Raw genomic sequence first — 17960 nt, 5'->3', positions numbered from 1 at the left:
CATTAATGGTTCGAGCATATAACACAAAAAGGGTCAAAGGCTCTTCAACAGCGATCTATTCGCCAAGTGCTGGATTTTATGCTGCACAGTGCTTCAAACCTCTCCTAGAATAAAACGAGTTATACAGAAAATATGAATGGCGCTCGTACTGTCGCAGCCCAATGAAACGCGAACGTTAAAGTTGAAAGCCAAAGAGGAGGTACGTAAATAATAACTGGGGTAAAAGAAATAACTTTGGTTCTTTGTCATTTTCGCAGAGCTGGTAATGCATTTTACAAGTGAAGAAACAGCACTACGATGTAATCTCTCGTTCATGGCTTTACGAGCCACTTAAAAATTTTCGATTCATTGCTTTTTCTTTTAGTTGCCACTGTTTCCAAAAAATTAACACGAAAATGACGCCTTACGTTCGAGCAGTACACCTCGGCCAAACTGGCTCAGCAGCTGGGACGTTATGGTTTTGGGAAAGACATTACACGCTCAATTACCGGCTGCATTAACACTGGATACAAAGATGGTGGTGTTGTCAGTTGTCTACCTGTTAGCGGTACTGTCGGCGGCTTGCCTACACGACCGGGCAGTCGTCCGTCTGCGCATACATCAGACCAAGTGATACCAGGCACAAAGGCTAACAGAACAAGAAGAAATTGTTTTATGTAACTGGTGCCGTCTGCCAAGTGGGTTCCACCTACCTGCGCATGCTCTAATCGTGCGTGATATGTATCGGCGCTTCTTACTGTCTCGCTCTTTTCACACCTTCCGTCAGTTGGCGGCGCTGTTTAGGTGTCCACCCGAAATGGTACAGTAACAACGTTTGCTGCTTTCCTCCCTTCATAGCCTAACCTAACTTCACCATTCATGCCGATTTTATGTAGACACTCTAACACGGCGCTGCAAGTTTCTCTCTTTCCGTGCGCCGATTTTTCCTTGGACATTTATTGCTTCTTTGCATCATCAATTGGCGTGATGTTTTCTATGTTGCGAGTAGCTGAAAATATTGGCCATGAGACTTCATTTCATGTCCAACCTTCTTCACGTGTCTGCGTCTGAATATTGTTCTCTTTTTTCTTTCTTTTCCATGCCCTGGCCTTCCTGTCTTGGAACCCCATTTCGACGAATAACCTTCGCATCTACACAACGAACATGCTCCTGCTTCACGCCGACTTGACTTGTCTTCCCTTGTTTCGCTGGCAAACAACCACCGTGACGCCTCTATGAACTCGCAATCATGTCGTTTTTGCTCACCTGCGACCGTCATCCGACTTTACTGGCGGCCTGGTCGCGAACCGCTGTAACTAAACTGTGCCGACGACCCCTCCTGGCGACCACTGTGTGCCGCCTATGCGCAAAACACTGCTCAACAACTGTGGGAACCCTGGATGCCTCGATGCAACCATTCGTTGACGTCACTGGTTTACCGCTACGTTTCGCTGCCTTGATGAACCTGCACGCCCCTCTTGCACCTTCATGGCTTCCTCCTGACGGCATCCTTCTGCTGGCATCCTTCTGGTCATACTGACGTGACGCTGTGCACCGCTCAGGCCATCTGCGACGTGTCGCGTGTGCCGATTCCACAGCTGTCTGAATTGCGCGACCGCTACACGTACAACATCCGGCCTCTGCCGTCAACGTCGGCGCCGAGCCGTCATGGGCTCTGGCTCTTCCTGGGTGATGACGAAGACAACGACGCGGACTCCGATCACCAGATGGTGGTGGCGGCCGCCTTCTGCGGCATCTCGAATGCTTTTCTCGTCGCCAAGAACAGAGGTAGGCAGCAGCACGCGTTTCGCAACGACTCCTTTTGCCATTGATTCTTACGCGCCTCTGCGATTGGTCAGCCCTGGTTCTGATACCATGGACGGCTCTGAATTTTATCTCCCCTTATACCCTCTTCCTATTTGTTTTCTTTTCAAGTAATTTGGTGCTAGAACTGCCACCAGAGCAGACGGCAGAGCTTGATTGCTAGTTGGGAGCTCTGCCGTGGGAATGCGGCAGCCGCGAGTGGGAGAAAGGCAAAACAAATAAAATAAAAGGAATGTATGAAAAGGACCGATCTTTACGCAATACAGACTTGCAGTGCCCATTGCTTACAGAAATTGGAATAGGAATTTCAAAGGCTTTGAGAACCTAGAAAAATCTCCAACTATAAATAGACGATATTTTAAATTGAAGAGCAAAGAAATTTTCGAGCGGAGGAAAATTTACGAGCGAAGCTTGCAAGGTATGCAGTGGGTAGGCGGCGTGGTGGAGGAGGTGGGAACATGCATAGTGGAGTTTTAGTGGTAGGGCTGGAACTTTTATGCTCAGGATTCTTCTTGCATCCTTTTTAGTTAAACAGCCTATATGGACAAATGAGTGAGCTGGGGAGCGTAGGTTTCATGGAGCCTGGTGTGTAGATTGCTGTTATGAGGTGGGCTTGCTGCTGAGCCTCAAACATAAAAGGTGATCAAAATGTTCGAATACGATGTCGCAGTTGAGCAGTTTTGTTTGTATAGATTAATTAGATGCCAATAAGACAGCTTTAGGGAAGCAAGTATATTGCGGTGCTGAGCTGTCGCGTGGCCCGTCAAAGTTTCCCGCTAAGTGCAAAGTCATGAACTCGCAAGTACATGCTTGATTGGTTCTCTCGGAAACCGCAGGCCAAGGCGCCGTCCAAGCCTCACTGCCGAGTCCACTGGATCCGAGTCGGATGACCCTGGACATTTCAACCCTAAAGAGGCAGTACTCGAGGCTGAGACAGCGACAACGCCAAGCTCACATCATCCTCACGGGTGAGCAAATTACAAATGGTATTTGTTTTTTTAATGACAGCTAGCTCTTCATGGTGGGCGAACAGCGTAACAAAGGCAGGACAAAGACAGGACAAGCGCTTCTCTTTGCTCCCGTTTCAATTTGTTGGGTGGTCACTTGAGGGATTCGATTTGCTTATCACACATAACTTGCTCGTGTTTACGAATATGTCAGATATAAAGTTGTTGTTGTTCGACTGAAGAAAGAATGAAGATAAAAGTGCACGAGCCTGCCCACTGGCTCAAGCTGAGCCACAATCGCTGCCACGTGCAGACAGTGGGAGATTTAAAAGAGATGTGAGAGGAAAGATTGAAAGACAAGACGCACGTCACAACAGCAGCGCCATCTGTAGCTATGACGACAGTTTAGCAATAGATACACCCAGTGACAAGGAGCCCTCACCACATTGCTGAGAGCTCCTAGATCTCAACCCCGTAGTGTCAGAAAGCCACCATCCCCAGATTTCAGAGATAAAGCCATGTTTAATTTGAACCGTTATGCAGAAGCTGCAGTAACTGCCACAGCTTTTATTCTCAACTGCCTTTCAGAGTTAACTGCAGTCTGAATACATTTCAGCTGTTAGAGCGCACTAGTCCATTTGTTGCTCACACACGCTGCGCAGTATTAGAAAAAAATTGGCGGTGATTTAGCTTTGGTTAAACCTGGAGTGACGCGATAGCTACAGCTGGCCGAGTGGAACTTGGTCACGTGACCAGCCACGTGATCAGCCAAGGCGCCGCCCCTCCGGTAGCTGCTCCGCACCACGTGACCAGCCACGTGACAGCGTGGTGGCGCAGCCACAGGGTTGGAGCTCAGCCACAGGGTTGCAGCGCAGCCACAGGGTGGCGGCGCCGCCACGCTGAAGGCTCGAAATGCTACCGTAATGTAGCTATCGCTACAAAAACATTGCATCAAGCGTTCGACAATATAGTGTCTGCGACATAACACAGATACCGAGTCTTTCGCTGTGAACTTTCTCAGTGCCTGTGCATTGCTTTCTGGTCACAAAGTCTTTCGCGTTGCCATTCTTCTCGCAGGCAACCTCCAGGCTCCCGCGTTATCGCGTCCTCAAAGGGTCACACCGGGGGTTCCCGTGAACAATCTCCTCGCTGGTCAAAGACCCATTGTGCGCAGGACTCGACCACCGCCTCCGACGCACGCCGTGCCCAGTGGCCTTACAGTCAGCCATCCGACGCCATACGGAAGCGGGTCAGCCTCCACGAAACGCTTGTCCCCACGCCTCGCCGTTCCAGTCACGACAACGACAACCTCAAGCACTTCGCCATCTACGTCACCAGTCGCCAGCGCCGTCTCTACATCACCAGCTGCACCCAGAGCCGCGAGGAAGGCATCGCCGCGAGTGACAACGAGGGACCCCATTCCAGTCGAGACTCTTTCGTGGGAACAGGCCAAGAAGCTCAAGGCCGGACGGCACGACGGTAGCAGCAGTTCGAGCTCTTCGTCCACGGAACTCTGCGATGACAATAACAACAGGTCTTCGTCGCCGGATGAAGTTCCGCCCGCCCGGAAGGAGAGTACTGAGAAGTACGGTAACGACGCCGAGTCGCCGGCACTCCCGCCTTCCCTGCCGGACAAGAAGCCCCACCGAAGGATAAAAAACGGAGCCCACGACTACTCATCGGACAGCTCGCAGTCATCTTTGTCGTCGTCCGAAGAGGATGCGAGTCGTGACAGGAGGTCCAAACGTCGCCACGAAGACCACGACCCTGAGAAGACTCATGCGAAGCCTCCGCGGCGGCTGTCGGACGGATCTAAGCCTGTCGCTGGCGTTCCCACCCGTAAGTCCGGGGCCCGCGCTACCTTGGTGAGGCACAGAGAGCCAATAAGTGTAGACGATGACGAGGACGGTTCCTACAAGCCCGACGACGAGAGCGACGCTTCGAGAAACTCGTCGGCCGAAAGCCTGTCTTCGGAAGAAGAGGAGGATGGGGAGAAGACGTCTTCGAAGCTCGAAACTGTCAGTTCCCTAGCTGAAGTATCTTCAGCCGTGGATGAGACTTCGCACTCTCTGGAAGCGGATAAACCTCAGAAGCACGCCCTCGACTCTCTGAGTTCTGAGACAGAGAGTTCTCGAAACACATTTTCCAACATGGTACTGTCTGGTTCAGACAAGTACAACATTCGGACATCCTCCGAGGCGTCCAGCTGGAAATCGTCCAGCGACGCCGCCCTGACGACGTCCTCTTCGAGCGGACCACCGCCTCCAACGGAGGTGGGCAGCAGGAAACCTTCGGATGAGCGGACGACGCCTCAGGGCAAACTGTCAGACGAAGAGTTCCAGAGGCTGTCCAGAAAGTTCAGCCAGTCAGCTCTGTCCGACAGGCAAGCTCAGCGTATGGCCCTTAGAAACGCCAGTCGACGAGGAACTGACGAACTGGGTACTCAGAAGATCCCACCTAACATCGACAGGTCGTCGTCGGAAGACACAGACCGGAAGCTGTCGCTCGGCTCTCCGCCTCGGTGGACGCCTAAGCGCACAAACACGTCGGACGACACAAGCGGCGACTCGCCTTCGACCGAACTGGACAGGTTTCGCAGGGATTCAAGCAAGCGAGGTTCGGCGAGTAGCGAATTCAGCGTGTCTTCGCGGGAGTTCAGAAAGTGGTCCTACAAGTACGACAGCCGCAACACTTCGAACGACGTGAGTTGGCGATCTTCGGACACCGACTACCAAGCATCGCTGCGTTATGAGAGGTCCATATCTGAAGAGGCTGACGATGGCGACGCAGCAGCCGCTGAAGACGGCGGGTCTCACAGGTCTCGTCTGTTGAGGGACGACAGGACGGGCTCCTTCAGGATCAGCCAAGAGTCCTTCGACGGCAGACTGCTGCCTTACGACTCGGCTTCTGGTCGCGAGTCCATTTTGCCGGGGGAGAAAAGGCGGGGCTCTTCTTTGACGTGCAACACGCTCACGACGCTGAATGAAATGACTTTCGAAAAAGCGGAAGAAGAGCTCAGTCAGGAGGCCGGCCCAGACATTGTCAAGTACAGCGAGTCCAGCACTTCGAGCTCGCACCTAATCTCACCCAACCAGGAACTCCGCAGATCAGCGTTCTTGCTCGGGCAGAAGGTGTCGGCAGACTCCGGCATACACACTGTGGCCGAAGGTGAGGAGAGAACCGGAGCGGACGTTTCCGGTAACAACGACACGGAGCAGCGGGCCTCGGGACAGGCGCCGTCTCCCGGAGGCACGTCGCGAAAGTCCTCGCTCAAGTTCGACGCCTCCAAGTTCTTCGAGAGTCTGGCCCAAGCGGCGGCGGTCACTCGAGGTACTCGCTGTGCGTCCGAAGGCTCAGCTACGGCGCTGGCGGCCCAGGAGTACCCTAGCAGCGCTGTGACTAGGCCTAAGACCGCTCGGTCACAGAGCACGGACGCGACTATGACCTCGCGGGAGTCGCACGGCTCGGGCGTGGTCGGCGGTGACGGCACGGGTCCGCTTCCGTTGATTCGACGGCAAAGATGTCTTTCAGGAGACGTCGGCGATGGGAAGTCTACTCCGCCAGGGTCTCCAAGGCGTTCCTTGGGCGAGAACTACAACCCGTTCCCGACTCGAAGGCCGTCTTTTACTGGCTGCATCAGCGACTTCAAGGTCAAGTTAGGATTGTATTCCTCGCAAGACAAGCCGGCTGTCACCTCCGCCTCGAATGGTTGCAAGGCAACTTCGGTGAAGAGGTAACCAACAGCCCAAGATGTATTCCTCTTCAGGTGCGTGAAGGTTCCTTTTCGAATCTTGTATAATATCTGTAAAAAATATGCACAGTATCTCACATGCCACGATGATTGCTTACAACGTTCATGTAGTTATTACACGTCTTAAGCAGTTCCTTATTTTAACCTCGATTTTTAGTTTTCAAGCTATTAGCAAAATGTTTGCTGTACCACTGGCACCCTTTGCGAATATTCGCTTACGAAATATTTCACACGTTGTTATTTGTTGGCAACGTCGCTCAACATGTCATATGTTTCATTTTTCGGCCAGTACAATATTTCGAAGCGGAGCTTCTAAAGCGCCGAAGCCTTCATGCTAAAGTGTTTTTTGTGGCACTTGACTAGCGGCATCCTCTTCTTAAGGCTTTATATGGCGTAAATAATTGTTCTCCTTTTCACCGGACGTGTACTTTCTAGTGCGGATTTGCGCTTGCTGGAGCATTTTAATGCAGTATGCATATAACGCCCACATGACACGGTTACTTTTGCACGACTTTCGAAAAAAGATTTAAAAATAATGAGCACTTTAATCGCCATTAGAAGTGGAAATAATGCATCCACGAAAACTTAACTGGTACCTCTGTAAGGTTTAGTTATATCATCACGTTATGGTGCAGTTTGTAATTTGTTAGTTGCAAATGGACGCTTTTGAAGAGCTAATTAAGGCGTTGTGGTTTTAACCATGTGATGCTGCCCACTTGCTTTCTGATCATTTCTATTGTCCTGCTCCTCTTCCTACCGTGTCCGCCTGTCCTCACTCGCTAGTTCGCTGAACGACTGCCTGAGGAGCGCTGAGGTTTCGAGGCTCTCGCCGAAGTCAGCGAAAAAGAGCCCTCGCTCGTGGGAAGGGGGGGGGGGGGGGGTGGAGTCCTTAAATGCATTCTGTAGCCGACAGATTCACAAGGGTGTGAAACCAACGCAAAACTTTTTAACCTCAGGTTTTTACTTGCGGCAGATCATCAAGTTGGCCACACCCGATGACGTCTACGTGGGTCCTCCCCGCTGGCGCCTCTCTGTGCTGGCCTGTCTCTTTCACTATACTGCCGTGGGGGAAACTTTCAAGCTGCGACGCTGTGGGCGACCCAGGAAAGAAGACGAAGAAGAAGAAAAAAAGAACTTGTGCTGAGAACTTCGCAACCAAGTTTGCTGCGAGTGCCTGGACGCGTTATCAGGGAACGCCTGAATGCTTATGTCCGCCTTTTTGTCTGTGTTCTGGCTGCCTCCTTGTGGTACTTTTGGTTTTTCCACTGTGTCCGTGATAGTGCTGGTGCGATGTCTTCCGTAGGCACTGTTTGCCGCGGTGGATGACTGCTGCGATGCTAATCTCTAGAGCCTTTAAGAATGGAAGCATCGAAACCTGTTTGGCGTACTAACTCATTTAAAATATGATGAAATGTGTATAAAAGCCATTTGTTGGAGGCAGGAATTTAGTGTCGTTCGTTTAGGTCTGGTTACACAAACCTGAGAGCTGAACAGGCAAGCCTGGCGAGCTTAGCGCGATACGGCACGTAGTGTATCATCATAGCAGCGGTTAATTGCTGTGCATTCTATAACGCGTTCGTGATTATGTTTGTTTATCAATCATTTTGCACCTCATAAGATATATCTCCTCTGGCGCTCTTATCGCGCGCCTGTCTGCCGGCATATACATAATCCTGTTCGCTGCGACATTCCTGAAAGCAACGCGTTTGTTTGCACAGTTGCTTATGCTCCATTATTTGACAGTTTGAAAAGCAGTGAAGTTAAGTCTGAAGTGGCTACCCAGAAAATACGGTACATTTGCTTAAGCATCTTATGTACCGAGAGCATGCGTGTGGACAAGTTTGTTACGCGAGCTACAGCTGTGAACAGGTTTGCCTAGCTCCCTCATGCAGTGCTACGTGGAACAGCGGAAGGGACATTTTAAATTACATGCTTGGTTTTCTTGTCAGTACCTGTGACCTTCATTTGCAGCGTAGATTTACAAGGGCCAAAGGCGCAACTACCGTGTCCGTATCTGTATAGTTACCCTCCGATTTCACTTTACTTGTCCCTCAGTAGGCCGCTTAAGAACTCTATATAAAAGCCCGCTCACATCTATACATTTGCCTTAAGCATTCATGTGATCATAACGTTCCTTGACCTTCCATGGGCTTTCGTTCGTTTCTGCCGCGCCGTTACTCATGTGTTTCTTGAGATAACAAGGATAAGTTTTAAACTCAAATACGCGAAACGTGTTTCCGATAAAGAAAACGCGTAAGTCCGCTGAAGACCAAGGAAAGACTTCATTTCTTTGTTATTGATTCGTGCTTGTTAAGTATATATAATTAGCCAACAACAGTATATGAGTGTATGCTGTCCGAAAACCATCCTCTAGGCTATCACTCATAGGCAGTTGCAGGATTAATTCCCTCAGTTCTCTCATAGTGATTCCGCGATCGCAAGCAACCATACGCAGTGTACTGGCAGTAAAGCGACAGCACTTCCATCTCGCGGAACGAAACGTGACTTCAACACCTACTCAAAATTAAAGGAGGTGCGGTCATTGCTTCTCTCTGCAGTTAACAGAGTGTGGGATTTGTTTTGTTAGTTAAATTTAACAACCATGTATGTGACCATATAGAAGTTGACGTTTTCTCGCGGCCTGCGCCAGTGAATATCTTTCACTAACTCCTCTTTCGTATTCACTCGCTTGTGATGCCCGTATGACTTTGGTCTAAGCGAAGCTAGCCATCCTGTGCGCTGTAAATACAACGTATGACGAGACCGATTACGGACATATGGCCGGAGGCATAGAAAAGCAACGCACGCGTAGGAACGGAAGCGTGCCCCGTGTTGATGTGCCGACAAGTTCCCTCGGACAAATGTGACCGAGTCGAATGCTTGCTACTTGAAACTCCTGACCACAAGAGCGCCTGCGGGCAGCGTTTCGGGTTTTCCAGATTGCCGAATGTCGCGAAGCGGCGTCTTTGCTAATGCCGCCGCACGAGTCGTGGGCCTCACAGGTACAAAGAAGGCATGCTGGTTTTAACAAGGCTGACCCCACTGAGCATCTCAGTGGTCTTCAGAGATCAATCCCAGCAGTTTGTTCGATCTGGTGCATCATTATACGACGCAAAAAGGGGAAAAATGTGATGAAAAGAGAGCATCTACCTTTGTAAATACCAGCAGCTGCTGAGAGTAGTTCAGACGACGAGCTCATATTCAGTAAATTTCTTTTACATAGACGCATCCCTTGACTGGTTGGCACATTTGCGCTGACTGGCCGTGACTGCGAACAAGGCACTTGCCAGTCATTCAAGGCACGTTCTTCCTTAGACAATTTTTATCGCCCCAAGTGTTCTTTACCATAATAAATTTAACTTACAGATCAAAGATACTGTGAGTCTCTTCATGCCCGAAGCTCTACTTTGACTATTACAGAGTAACCGGAACGGGGCTTAAAAAACAACAGAAGTTCATTATCTGCATCCTTTGCAAAAACTTGCAGCTGCTTTAGCTTGGCAGTATGTGAACGTCGCTTAAAACATGGCGAAGCTGGCAGGAAAGTTGTCTGCTTCATTACCATGTGCTGCACGGTGAATTGCTTTGTTCGTAAACTTTTGTGTGGTAAACATTAAGCTGGCATTAAGCTGGATGCCCTACTGTGCATGTTTCGTGTCACTGCTTGTTTGCACTACACCGCACCATTCGCGCATAAGCGACATTATTTACAGCGATTGACTCGGTGCTGACCAATACGGTTTTTAATGATGCTTATTTAACCTGTTCTGGCTTCCTGAGAGCACCGCCTCCAATTTCAATAATTTTTCTTTATATCCACGTAATTAATGGTAGGTGCCATTCAATCACCATGAAAGCTGGGAGCTTTTTGCGTAAGCTAAACACGCGGAATTTTACTTCAGATGCCTACTGTTAGGAGACTGCTCACGAACACAATTCTGGCATGGGATGTGGCCGGTTACATTTTATTAATCTTGGAACGGGCTATCTTTATATACAGATTGGAACAAAAGACTAAAATACTGCACTCTATGCCAGAAGTGGGCAAAATGGCATTAACTGCACCCCCTAGCCCTGGAGCCAACAGTTATTCTGTAGGGACAGCCTGGCTGATGGATCCCCTTTTCAGTTAATCCATTAGTTTCTAAGGGAGTAATGAATGCTCCCCTTGAGCGTATAATGGTTGAGACCACCCAACTAGTCCCCATTGTACTCCTTTTTAGTCCGTTATGGCTTAGGGTGTCAGCCCGCACGCCCTCCTATTCAGTTTCGGCCTCTGTCGTTTTGTGCACGAAAACCAGCGCCTTTATTAGTGTATACATACATGTATGACTGAAAGCGTCCCTTGAAAACGGTGCGCGGGTACTGCGGAGTTAGCGTAACATGTTAATTACACTTGTCTCTGTGTACATCGTTCTAGCGCTATGCAAATGTTCGCCAAAGCGTTCCAGGCCTGTTTACGCGCGTCATAAGTAGGCGCCCAGAATGATAGGTTTCCTCGCCTTTGTAATGGCAAGAGCAAAGATGTTACGACAATGGCTCTACAGAGAGTGTTACAACAGGTTTTTTTTTTTCGGTCACGGCTATTAATTGTGCGAAAATGGCCACTTTGTAAGAAAACACGTGCTGTAAAGAATATCAGCTAGTTGAAAGTGCCCAGAGCCTACACTTTTAATAACCCCCTCGTATCTACTACTTGGTGTCTTGGTATCGTTCATTGAACGCTTGCGATGTGAGATGTACGGGTTGATGGAACTTAGAGCACAGGCCACATTTTTGTCGAGGATTTTTACAGCCTATGGATCCTTGCTGGTTGTGAAGGAAGAGTCGGAGGAGACCTGCTAGACAGAGTCAAGTAGGGGCAGCGCACAGACACATCCACACCCACATCCGCAATTTTTTTTCGATATTGCATAGCAAGCTAATCGGTGTTGCCCCCCCCCCCCCCACCTTTATTTTCAATTTCGAACCGAATATTTTCATTCCAGCCGCTGTTTTCCAATATATCGAATTATTCGTTATACCGAGTCACGCCTCCGAGCTTAGGCATCTTTCTGCGGGATTAATGAGATAAGTTTTTATCATTCCTCCTTTCAGACACTCCCTCCTCCCTCACGTACCAGTCTGTCTTGTTTAGTGGCGCTTTTTGTTAAAGCAATGCTTTGTACCAGTGTTCTGCACGTAAGCTCTCTTGCGTTTAGCACACGAACAGAAGAAAACAGCGCACGATAACTAAGGACATCTGTACCTACCAGCAGTACCCGCTTTCATGACATTCACGCCAGCGTAGATGTACATAGTCATCCGTGTCTCCTTCGCAGCCACCGACTTTTCGCTGTGTGCACCTGCTTTGAGCAACCTGCCTCTTTCTCGGGCATCGAGACGCCACTCCCTCAAGCATGCCTTCGCAGCCAGGGAACGTATCTTGTGGCAGTTTTTTTTTGCCACTTCATTCTTTCCCCTCTTGCAGTGGAACCTATCATACCACAGCCGAAAAACTACGTTGTTGGCTAATTATCAGCGCTGAGGCCACTAGCTGCACCTGCTATCGGTGGATGAGTGAATGAACAGGGAAAGTATATTGTTACAGAAGGTGACCCCGGAATAATATACAGGACTCCGCTGAATGTGATATTCACAAAACCTATTTGTTCTCTCACTCTCTTTCTCTCTCTCTCTTGCAGCACCCTAAGCACTCTCGCCCCAATCCCATTTTCCTCGCAGTTGCTCTGCGAAGCTTGTATGTCTCGCGAGTCGCCTTGAAAAGTGTAGTTTGTAGCGGATGAGACATTCTTTTTTTAACGGCACACCGATAAAGAAAAATGCTTTGTGTAGATCAATCACGTGAACGCAAGAACCTCGGCTAGGCTCTCTGTTATATAGTCGCACTTAACGATAGCATCGGTTGGGCAAAAAAGAACAAAAAACTACTCCTGCTGCTGCTCTATTGCCGAACCCCCGGAGACGCGGTCGTTGCATAAAAAATGACTTCATGAAAACGTAACAAAGACTCCTCACCAGCTTAAGAGGAATCCATAAGCGATCATTCTAGAGGCTTTGCAGCCTCAAGTTTTCAGCGTTAGAGAAATAACTTGTTTTTCTATTTCATATGTAGGTAGCGGAGCATTTGACTGTACATAAACAAAAAGCAAGCCTCATGTTTAATTTCTTATAGAGAAAAGGTCATGCTCCTTAGAACGATTAGATTCGGCGAGAGTGTTTTGTAATAATAGCGTATCGTTTCGGAGATGATCCACAATTGAAATGTGTAACATGGAAGAAGTGTGTTGAGGATAAAACGCAATTATCTTTCGGGAAGGCGCTGTTCCTTCATGATGATTGGCGAGAGGTAAAATGCCTCACCAATCATGGTGTCACGTCCGTGCTTTCGCTATTATTCGAAGGCAGATTGTTGAGCACATTGCGCGCCTAGTCCGCGTCAAGTGAGCCTACCACCTTACGAGAACGATGTACGCATTGCATTTTGTCTTGCACGCTTACTGAGGTGTGTCCAACATATTTGTGTACGCTGGCGTAATTTTGCGTCTTGTCGAAGAATTATGGCGCTTAGCGTTCCTTCAGTTTTTCGCAGTCAGTGTTCCCTGAGTGTACTACTACGCTTCATATGGACGCCATGTGGTGATTGCACGCGTAGCGGTCACTGCACGTGTTGAAAGAGAGGAAAAAATGTGTGCGTGGTATGGTGTACATATAGCGTATATATTTGTACATAATCATACGCATATATTCTATTTTTCTTGTGCTTTGTTCGCTACTGTACATATACACGATCCGACAAAGCTCATGTGAATGAAGCTGGTTGCGTAAAAAAGGCGAATAAACCTGCCACATTTTCTTGTGATGTGTCCTGTACATATACGTGTCGTATGTCACTTTATATACGCAGCTGGTGCGCATGGTAATTAGCAAGAAGTCATTATATCGATTGATATGCAGCATCTACATTTTACTTCACAAGATGGGAACAGAGGATTCCGCCATAAATACGTTCTTTTATGTGCGATGAAACGGATGTATTGGAAGCAACAGTGTGCTGGCCAAGACCTCCTGAACTACAAACTTGCACAGACATGGGGTCCTATGGAGCGGGTTGCGTCAATTTTCGTTAGCTTCTGGGTCGTTAATGACGCTAGGTCGCTCTGTTTGTCGGCTACATAGCCCACCACGATCGCCATGAAATGACCTCCACTGGGGGTCCAGATGGCGTGTCGGGCCCCCAGCGTGAAGCCACCGGAAGTGAGCGCCCTTGTATTATCGCGTCGTCTGCTCGTCTGCAAGCGAGTAGCACAGCAGCGCCATTAACTCTATGCGAATGCCCTTTGCGGCAGTTGAAATTTCCGGCTTCGCACCGCCTATGCGCCACCACTCCCGTTTCTTCCATTACCACTCCTTCTGATTTACTGTACACACGGTATTTCATTATTGCGCTTTTGAGAACACTTCAACATAAGAGAGAAACAACACACAACACGGATGCGCAAACTGTCAACTGCTGCGCGAACTCTCAGTTGACAGTTTGCGATTCCGTGTTATATGTGTCGTTTTCTTCTTGCGTTGAAGTGTTCTCAAAAGCGCGATTGAAAGACCATGATTACAAAAAAACTAGTACAATTTCAAACCCTTTCACTGTACAAAGAATGGGACAAAATCACTGTCTTTTGGTTCAGTTTCATTTGATTCACTTCGAGTTTCGTCTCTTCGTCGTTCTCGTCTTTTTCCAAGACAACGCCTACCTGTTGCGCCATAAATGGAACGAGACGAGTAGAAAAATCTTCGGGAAATACGTTACAGGAAGAAGGCTCGTAAGCAGCGCAATGGGTCGAAACACTCCCATAGGACAGCACGTCGCTACACACAGCACGAAACATCGGGGACACAAGTGCCCAGGACGTGCCGGCGCCTGCAGAGCATCGCTTGGAGTCGATATATTATTCTACCATCGTGTTCATTCCGGCAGAAGGGACAGTCGTTTCAGTGTGCATTCGCAACAGCGTCCCAATCCATCGGCTTGATGCGCGAAGCAACGCTCCGACAGCCCGCATCAGTGGCTGCCGGTAAAGCCTTATCAGAGTGGCGCCACACGCCGGGTAACGTGCCAGCGTGTCGACTCATCGTGTCGGCTGCCTCTCAAGCCGAAAGCAAGCAAAGCAGACGCTTCCAGACGAACACCCCTTGGCACGTGGAATGGACGCGCCATTCTCGGGCCATGAGGTGACGCTGGTGACGTAGCGATGGATTTTAGCCAACGTCCGTGCATCCTGGGCACTTAGCGTTGTCTGCTCTGCTCGGTGACGTCCGATTGCACTACGAGAGACCCTTCTGAGCATACGAACTAACAAGTCCCGCATGAAGCTTTATAAGTGTTTGAAGTTCTGCGTACTTTCACGTCATACCGCTTGTGAGAAGTTCAGTCGCCAGGTTAACGTCGAAATAACGCTGGGTTTTATTCTGACGTACGTTTTCGCGCAATGAGCCAAAGTTATGCCATCACTGGGTGATGAATTTACGAAGCGATCAGTGGAAGCCGTCTCCAGAGAGGGGACTTTGCAGTGAACACTTTACCGAGTTGTGCTTCGATCCAACCGGAGCGAGGACGCGACAGCTGCCTGGTGTGGTGCCGACGGTGTTCTGGTTCACTCGAGCGCCTGCAAAAGGTATGGGGAATCTGCGCTGCCAAGGCGGCACTGCAATTGTTCCATTCGGTGACCCAAAACTGCTTTTATCAGCCGCTTGGGCTGCAAACGCGAGAACACATTCTGCGCGATTAGATACCTGTGTTTGGCTGACAGCTTTCATTGCCTAGCTTCTCTCGGCGTAGCCCAGATAGCTGACGCACGGCACGTGCGCCTTCGACAGAGCGCGGAAGCTCACGCCAATAAGTGCCTGAATGTGGCGCGGAAAAGTACTCATAGTGCTACTCAAAACTGCTTCCTCTTCTCGCTAGGCAGTGTGTTATGGCGCTGCAATCGGCACCGCAAACTTCAGCGCAAATTCCCCATAGTACTGCTTCTCCAACGGAGGGTCTCATTAACTGTTCCTTATTGTATCAAAGTACAATGCCCGAATGTTTTATTATCCGGGAGACTTCATACAGTTTACTTAGCACAGTTGTTCTCTGCGTTCCTCTTTGTTGTCGGCCAATTCTCGCGCGCTGTGCAGATCTAATTATGCTGATGATTAGTCCGACAACTATTTTGCGTGTATCTGGGGATGCCAGTGTACAAGTGTGCCTGTTTTAAAGAGTTCGGTCGAAAGCACGTCTGGTAGTTAAGTGATCGCAAACAGCGATAACGCGACTAGACATCATCTGCCTGCAGCTCGTAACTAGTGATGTTCGAGGTACGTGTGTCCGGATTTCCGTCGTCGTTCGCCCCACTTCCTTGTCAAATTTCGGTTTTAAGAGGACCTTAGCCACACCGTCATTTCACTAGTGCTCGTTTACATTCGCGAGAAAAGAACGTGGCGTATTGTGGCATACAGAGGGAACTCGAAAAATTGTTAAACCGGGTCTTAACTCGGCATGAGCGAGAAATGAGCCAGGTAATGAGGGGATGAAGGAGTGTAAAATGGACATTTTAAGCATGACCGGAACCGTGACTGCGAAACGGTGACCAGAGACGTGTCCGGCCTGACTGGAACCTCGGCGGAGAACGGCGAGACACGGGCGTGAGGACATCGAGCCTCCTGGCAAGAGCTTCCAGACCGGCCCTCTATAATCTCAAGCTGAGAGGGTGCGGTAGTAGCTGGAGACGGAGTGGTAACGGTGCTGGTGCCGGAGTCCCGAGAGTAGTCCGCAACTCGGTCAGCGACTTCGGCTAGCTTCTCCAGTGGCACATCACCCGAGACCGCGAGGACTAGGGCCATCTCCTGCGGAAGGCGCTGGAGAAACAACTCACGCAACAGCGTGTCCTGCTGGGAGCCGGGGTCTCTGAGAAAGGGGTGCCGTAGTGGAGGGCTCCGGCATAATTTCTACCACCTAGGGATCTCTAACGTTCACCGACATCGCACAGCACACGGGCGCCTTTTGCATTTGGTCTCCATGGAAACTCGGCCGCAGCGGTCGGGTCCGAACCCGGGAACTCCGGCTCAGTAGCCGAGCGCCCTATCCACTGATCCACCGTAACGGGCCGCCGGTAGGTAACAGATATAAGGGGGAGCGAAAGAAGGAAGAGAGAAAGAGATACCGTAGTAAATTCACAGACTTCGATCAGACATTGAGGAAAGGCGCTATAATCTGAGACCAATGATGAAGACACGTATGGCGTAATTTCAGTGCTGTGAAGATATGCTACGAATTGTTTATTTTTAGCCATGATAAAAACTTACGACTCACCTTTAAATAGGCGGTAAAAATTTTCGTTTCTCTTGGAGCAACTACAGAGACGATGGCGCGGCAACTTTTTCTGCTCATACCGCTCATTCTTTCTTTATTTTCAGGTAAAACAGATACAGCGTCTCTTTCGTGCTATCTTCCCATCAAAATGAATTAAGGGAGTTTCGGATAGGCCGCACCGGTGGCAACAACAAACGGCAGAAACAAAGCAGGCGGGAATGGATGGCATAGGTTCATTTTTCTATTAGTCCCACGAGATCTTGGTGTGTAGCAGCGTGCTATGCTTAACGGCCTGCCGGCCGCCTCACTTGTATACAACCCCTTGCTGGTTTGGAGATTGCTTCACGTATACAAAACTCCTGCACTTGAGAAGATGAAGAATCGTCCCTGAAGACTACACGTGCGGCGCAACTCTTCTTAGCGTAGATTACTTGAAACCTCGGAGAGCTGTGACGACAACAGCGAAGACCAGCATCGATCCTATGACTTATGGTTGTGTACAACGTAAGGCTATGAAGGCAGGTAATGATTGATGCCGTTCACTTGGCTTTATTACGGGTGCGCCTGAGAGTGTCGTGCTTAAATATTAACGTACATCCTCCCGTATTCAGTACAGCGCTGTAGACGCGGGAACCGTGAGGCAGGATTACAGAACTTCTCGCTTACGTGAGAGCATTCTGTGATTACTGGGACATCCGGCCGTGTTGGGGGCCTTTGATTTATTATAGATCGCACGAATGGAGAGAAATTCTGGCGACATCGTCGGTATTCGCGCGAGCTACTCGCCTTATGTAATAATGGATAGCAATTCGTTTTAGTCACGTTGGCTTAACCGGGAGCATCACTTATTAGCTAAGCCAGCGTAACCGAGCCGAGACGAGCAGACGGTTTCTGTTGTAATAGACCCCAGCCTGAAGTTTGTGCTCTGGGCGTGTTTCACACCGGCATACCGGATGACGCGACCCTGTCGCGCTAACTGCGCGGGAAATTCAGATTGGCTCATTTGAAAGCGCTTTTGTAGCAAAAGAAGAGAGAGAGAAGTCACTTTAAGCATGCGCGCCAGGAAGTGCATGTGGTCTCAAGACCCTGAGCTCCGCATTATGGT

General features: G+C 49.4%; 2 protein-coding genes across 6 annotated transcripts in view; both read left to right on the top strand.

Annotated features, from left to right (window-relative positions):
* The window catches only part of LOC144098936 (uncharacterized), a 214499-nt gene extending 201121 nt beyond the window's left edge, over positions 1 to 13378 (top strand). For 3 of the 5 annotated variants that reach the window (XM_077631910.1, XM_077631912.1, XM_077631913.1), the window contains 4 exons: positions 1542 to 1767; positions 2640 to 2771; positions 3828 to 6516; positions 7475 to 13378. In XM_077631910.1, the coding sequence (XP_077488036.1) occupies positions 1542 to 1767; positions 2640 to 2771; positions 3828 to 6487 (3018 nt within the window). In that variant the 3' untranslated portion in view covers positions 6488 to 6516; positions 7475 to 13378. Of the gene's footprint in view, positions 1 to 1541; positions 1768 to 2639; positions 2772 to 3827; positions 6517 to 7457 lie in introns of all 5 variants that reach the window. The other 2 variants (XM_077631911.1, XM_077631914.1) reach the window with 1 other exon arrangement.
* A 1418-nt stretch (positions 13379 to 14796) lies between these two features.
* Efr (ER GDP-fucose transporter) overlaps positions 14797 to 17960 on the top strand; it is a 336193-nt gene continuing 333029 nt past the window's right edge. The window contains exon 1 of the mRNA XM_077631908.1: positions 14797 to 15176. Within this exon, the coding sequence (XP_077488034.1) occupies positions 15020 to 15176 (157 nt within the window). The 5' untranslated portion in view covers positions 14797 to 15019. The remainder of the gene's footprint in view (positions 15177 to 17960) is intronic.

This window comes from Amblyomma americanum, chromosome 7, assembly GCF_052857255.1.
Source record: "Amblyomma americanum isolate KBUSLIRL-KWMA chromosome 7, ASM5285725v1, whole genome shotgun sequence".
Taxonomy (NCBI): domain Eukaryota; kingdom Metazoa; phylum Arthropoda; class Arachnida; order Ixodida; family Ixodidae; genus Amblyomma; species Amblyomma americanum.
The sequence above is the reverse complement of the archived record's forward strand: the minus strand, read 5'-3'. Positions and strand labels throughout refer to the sequence as shown.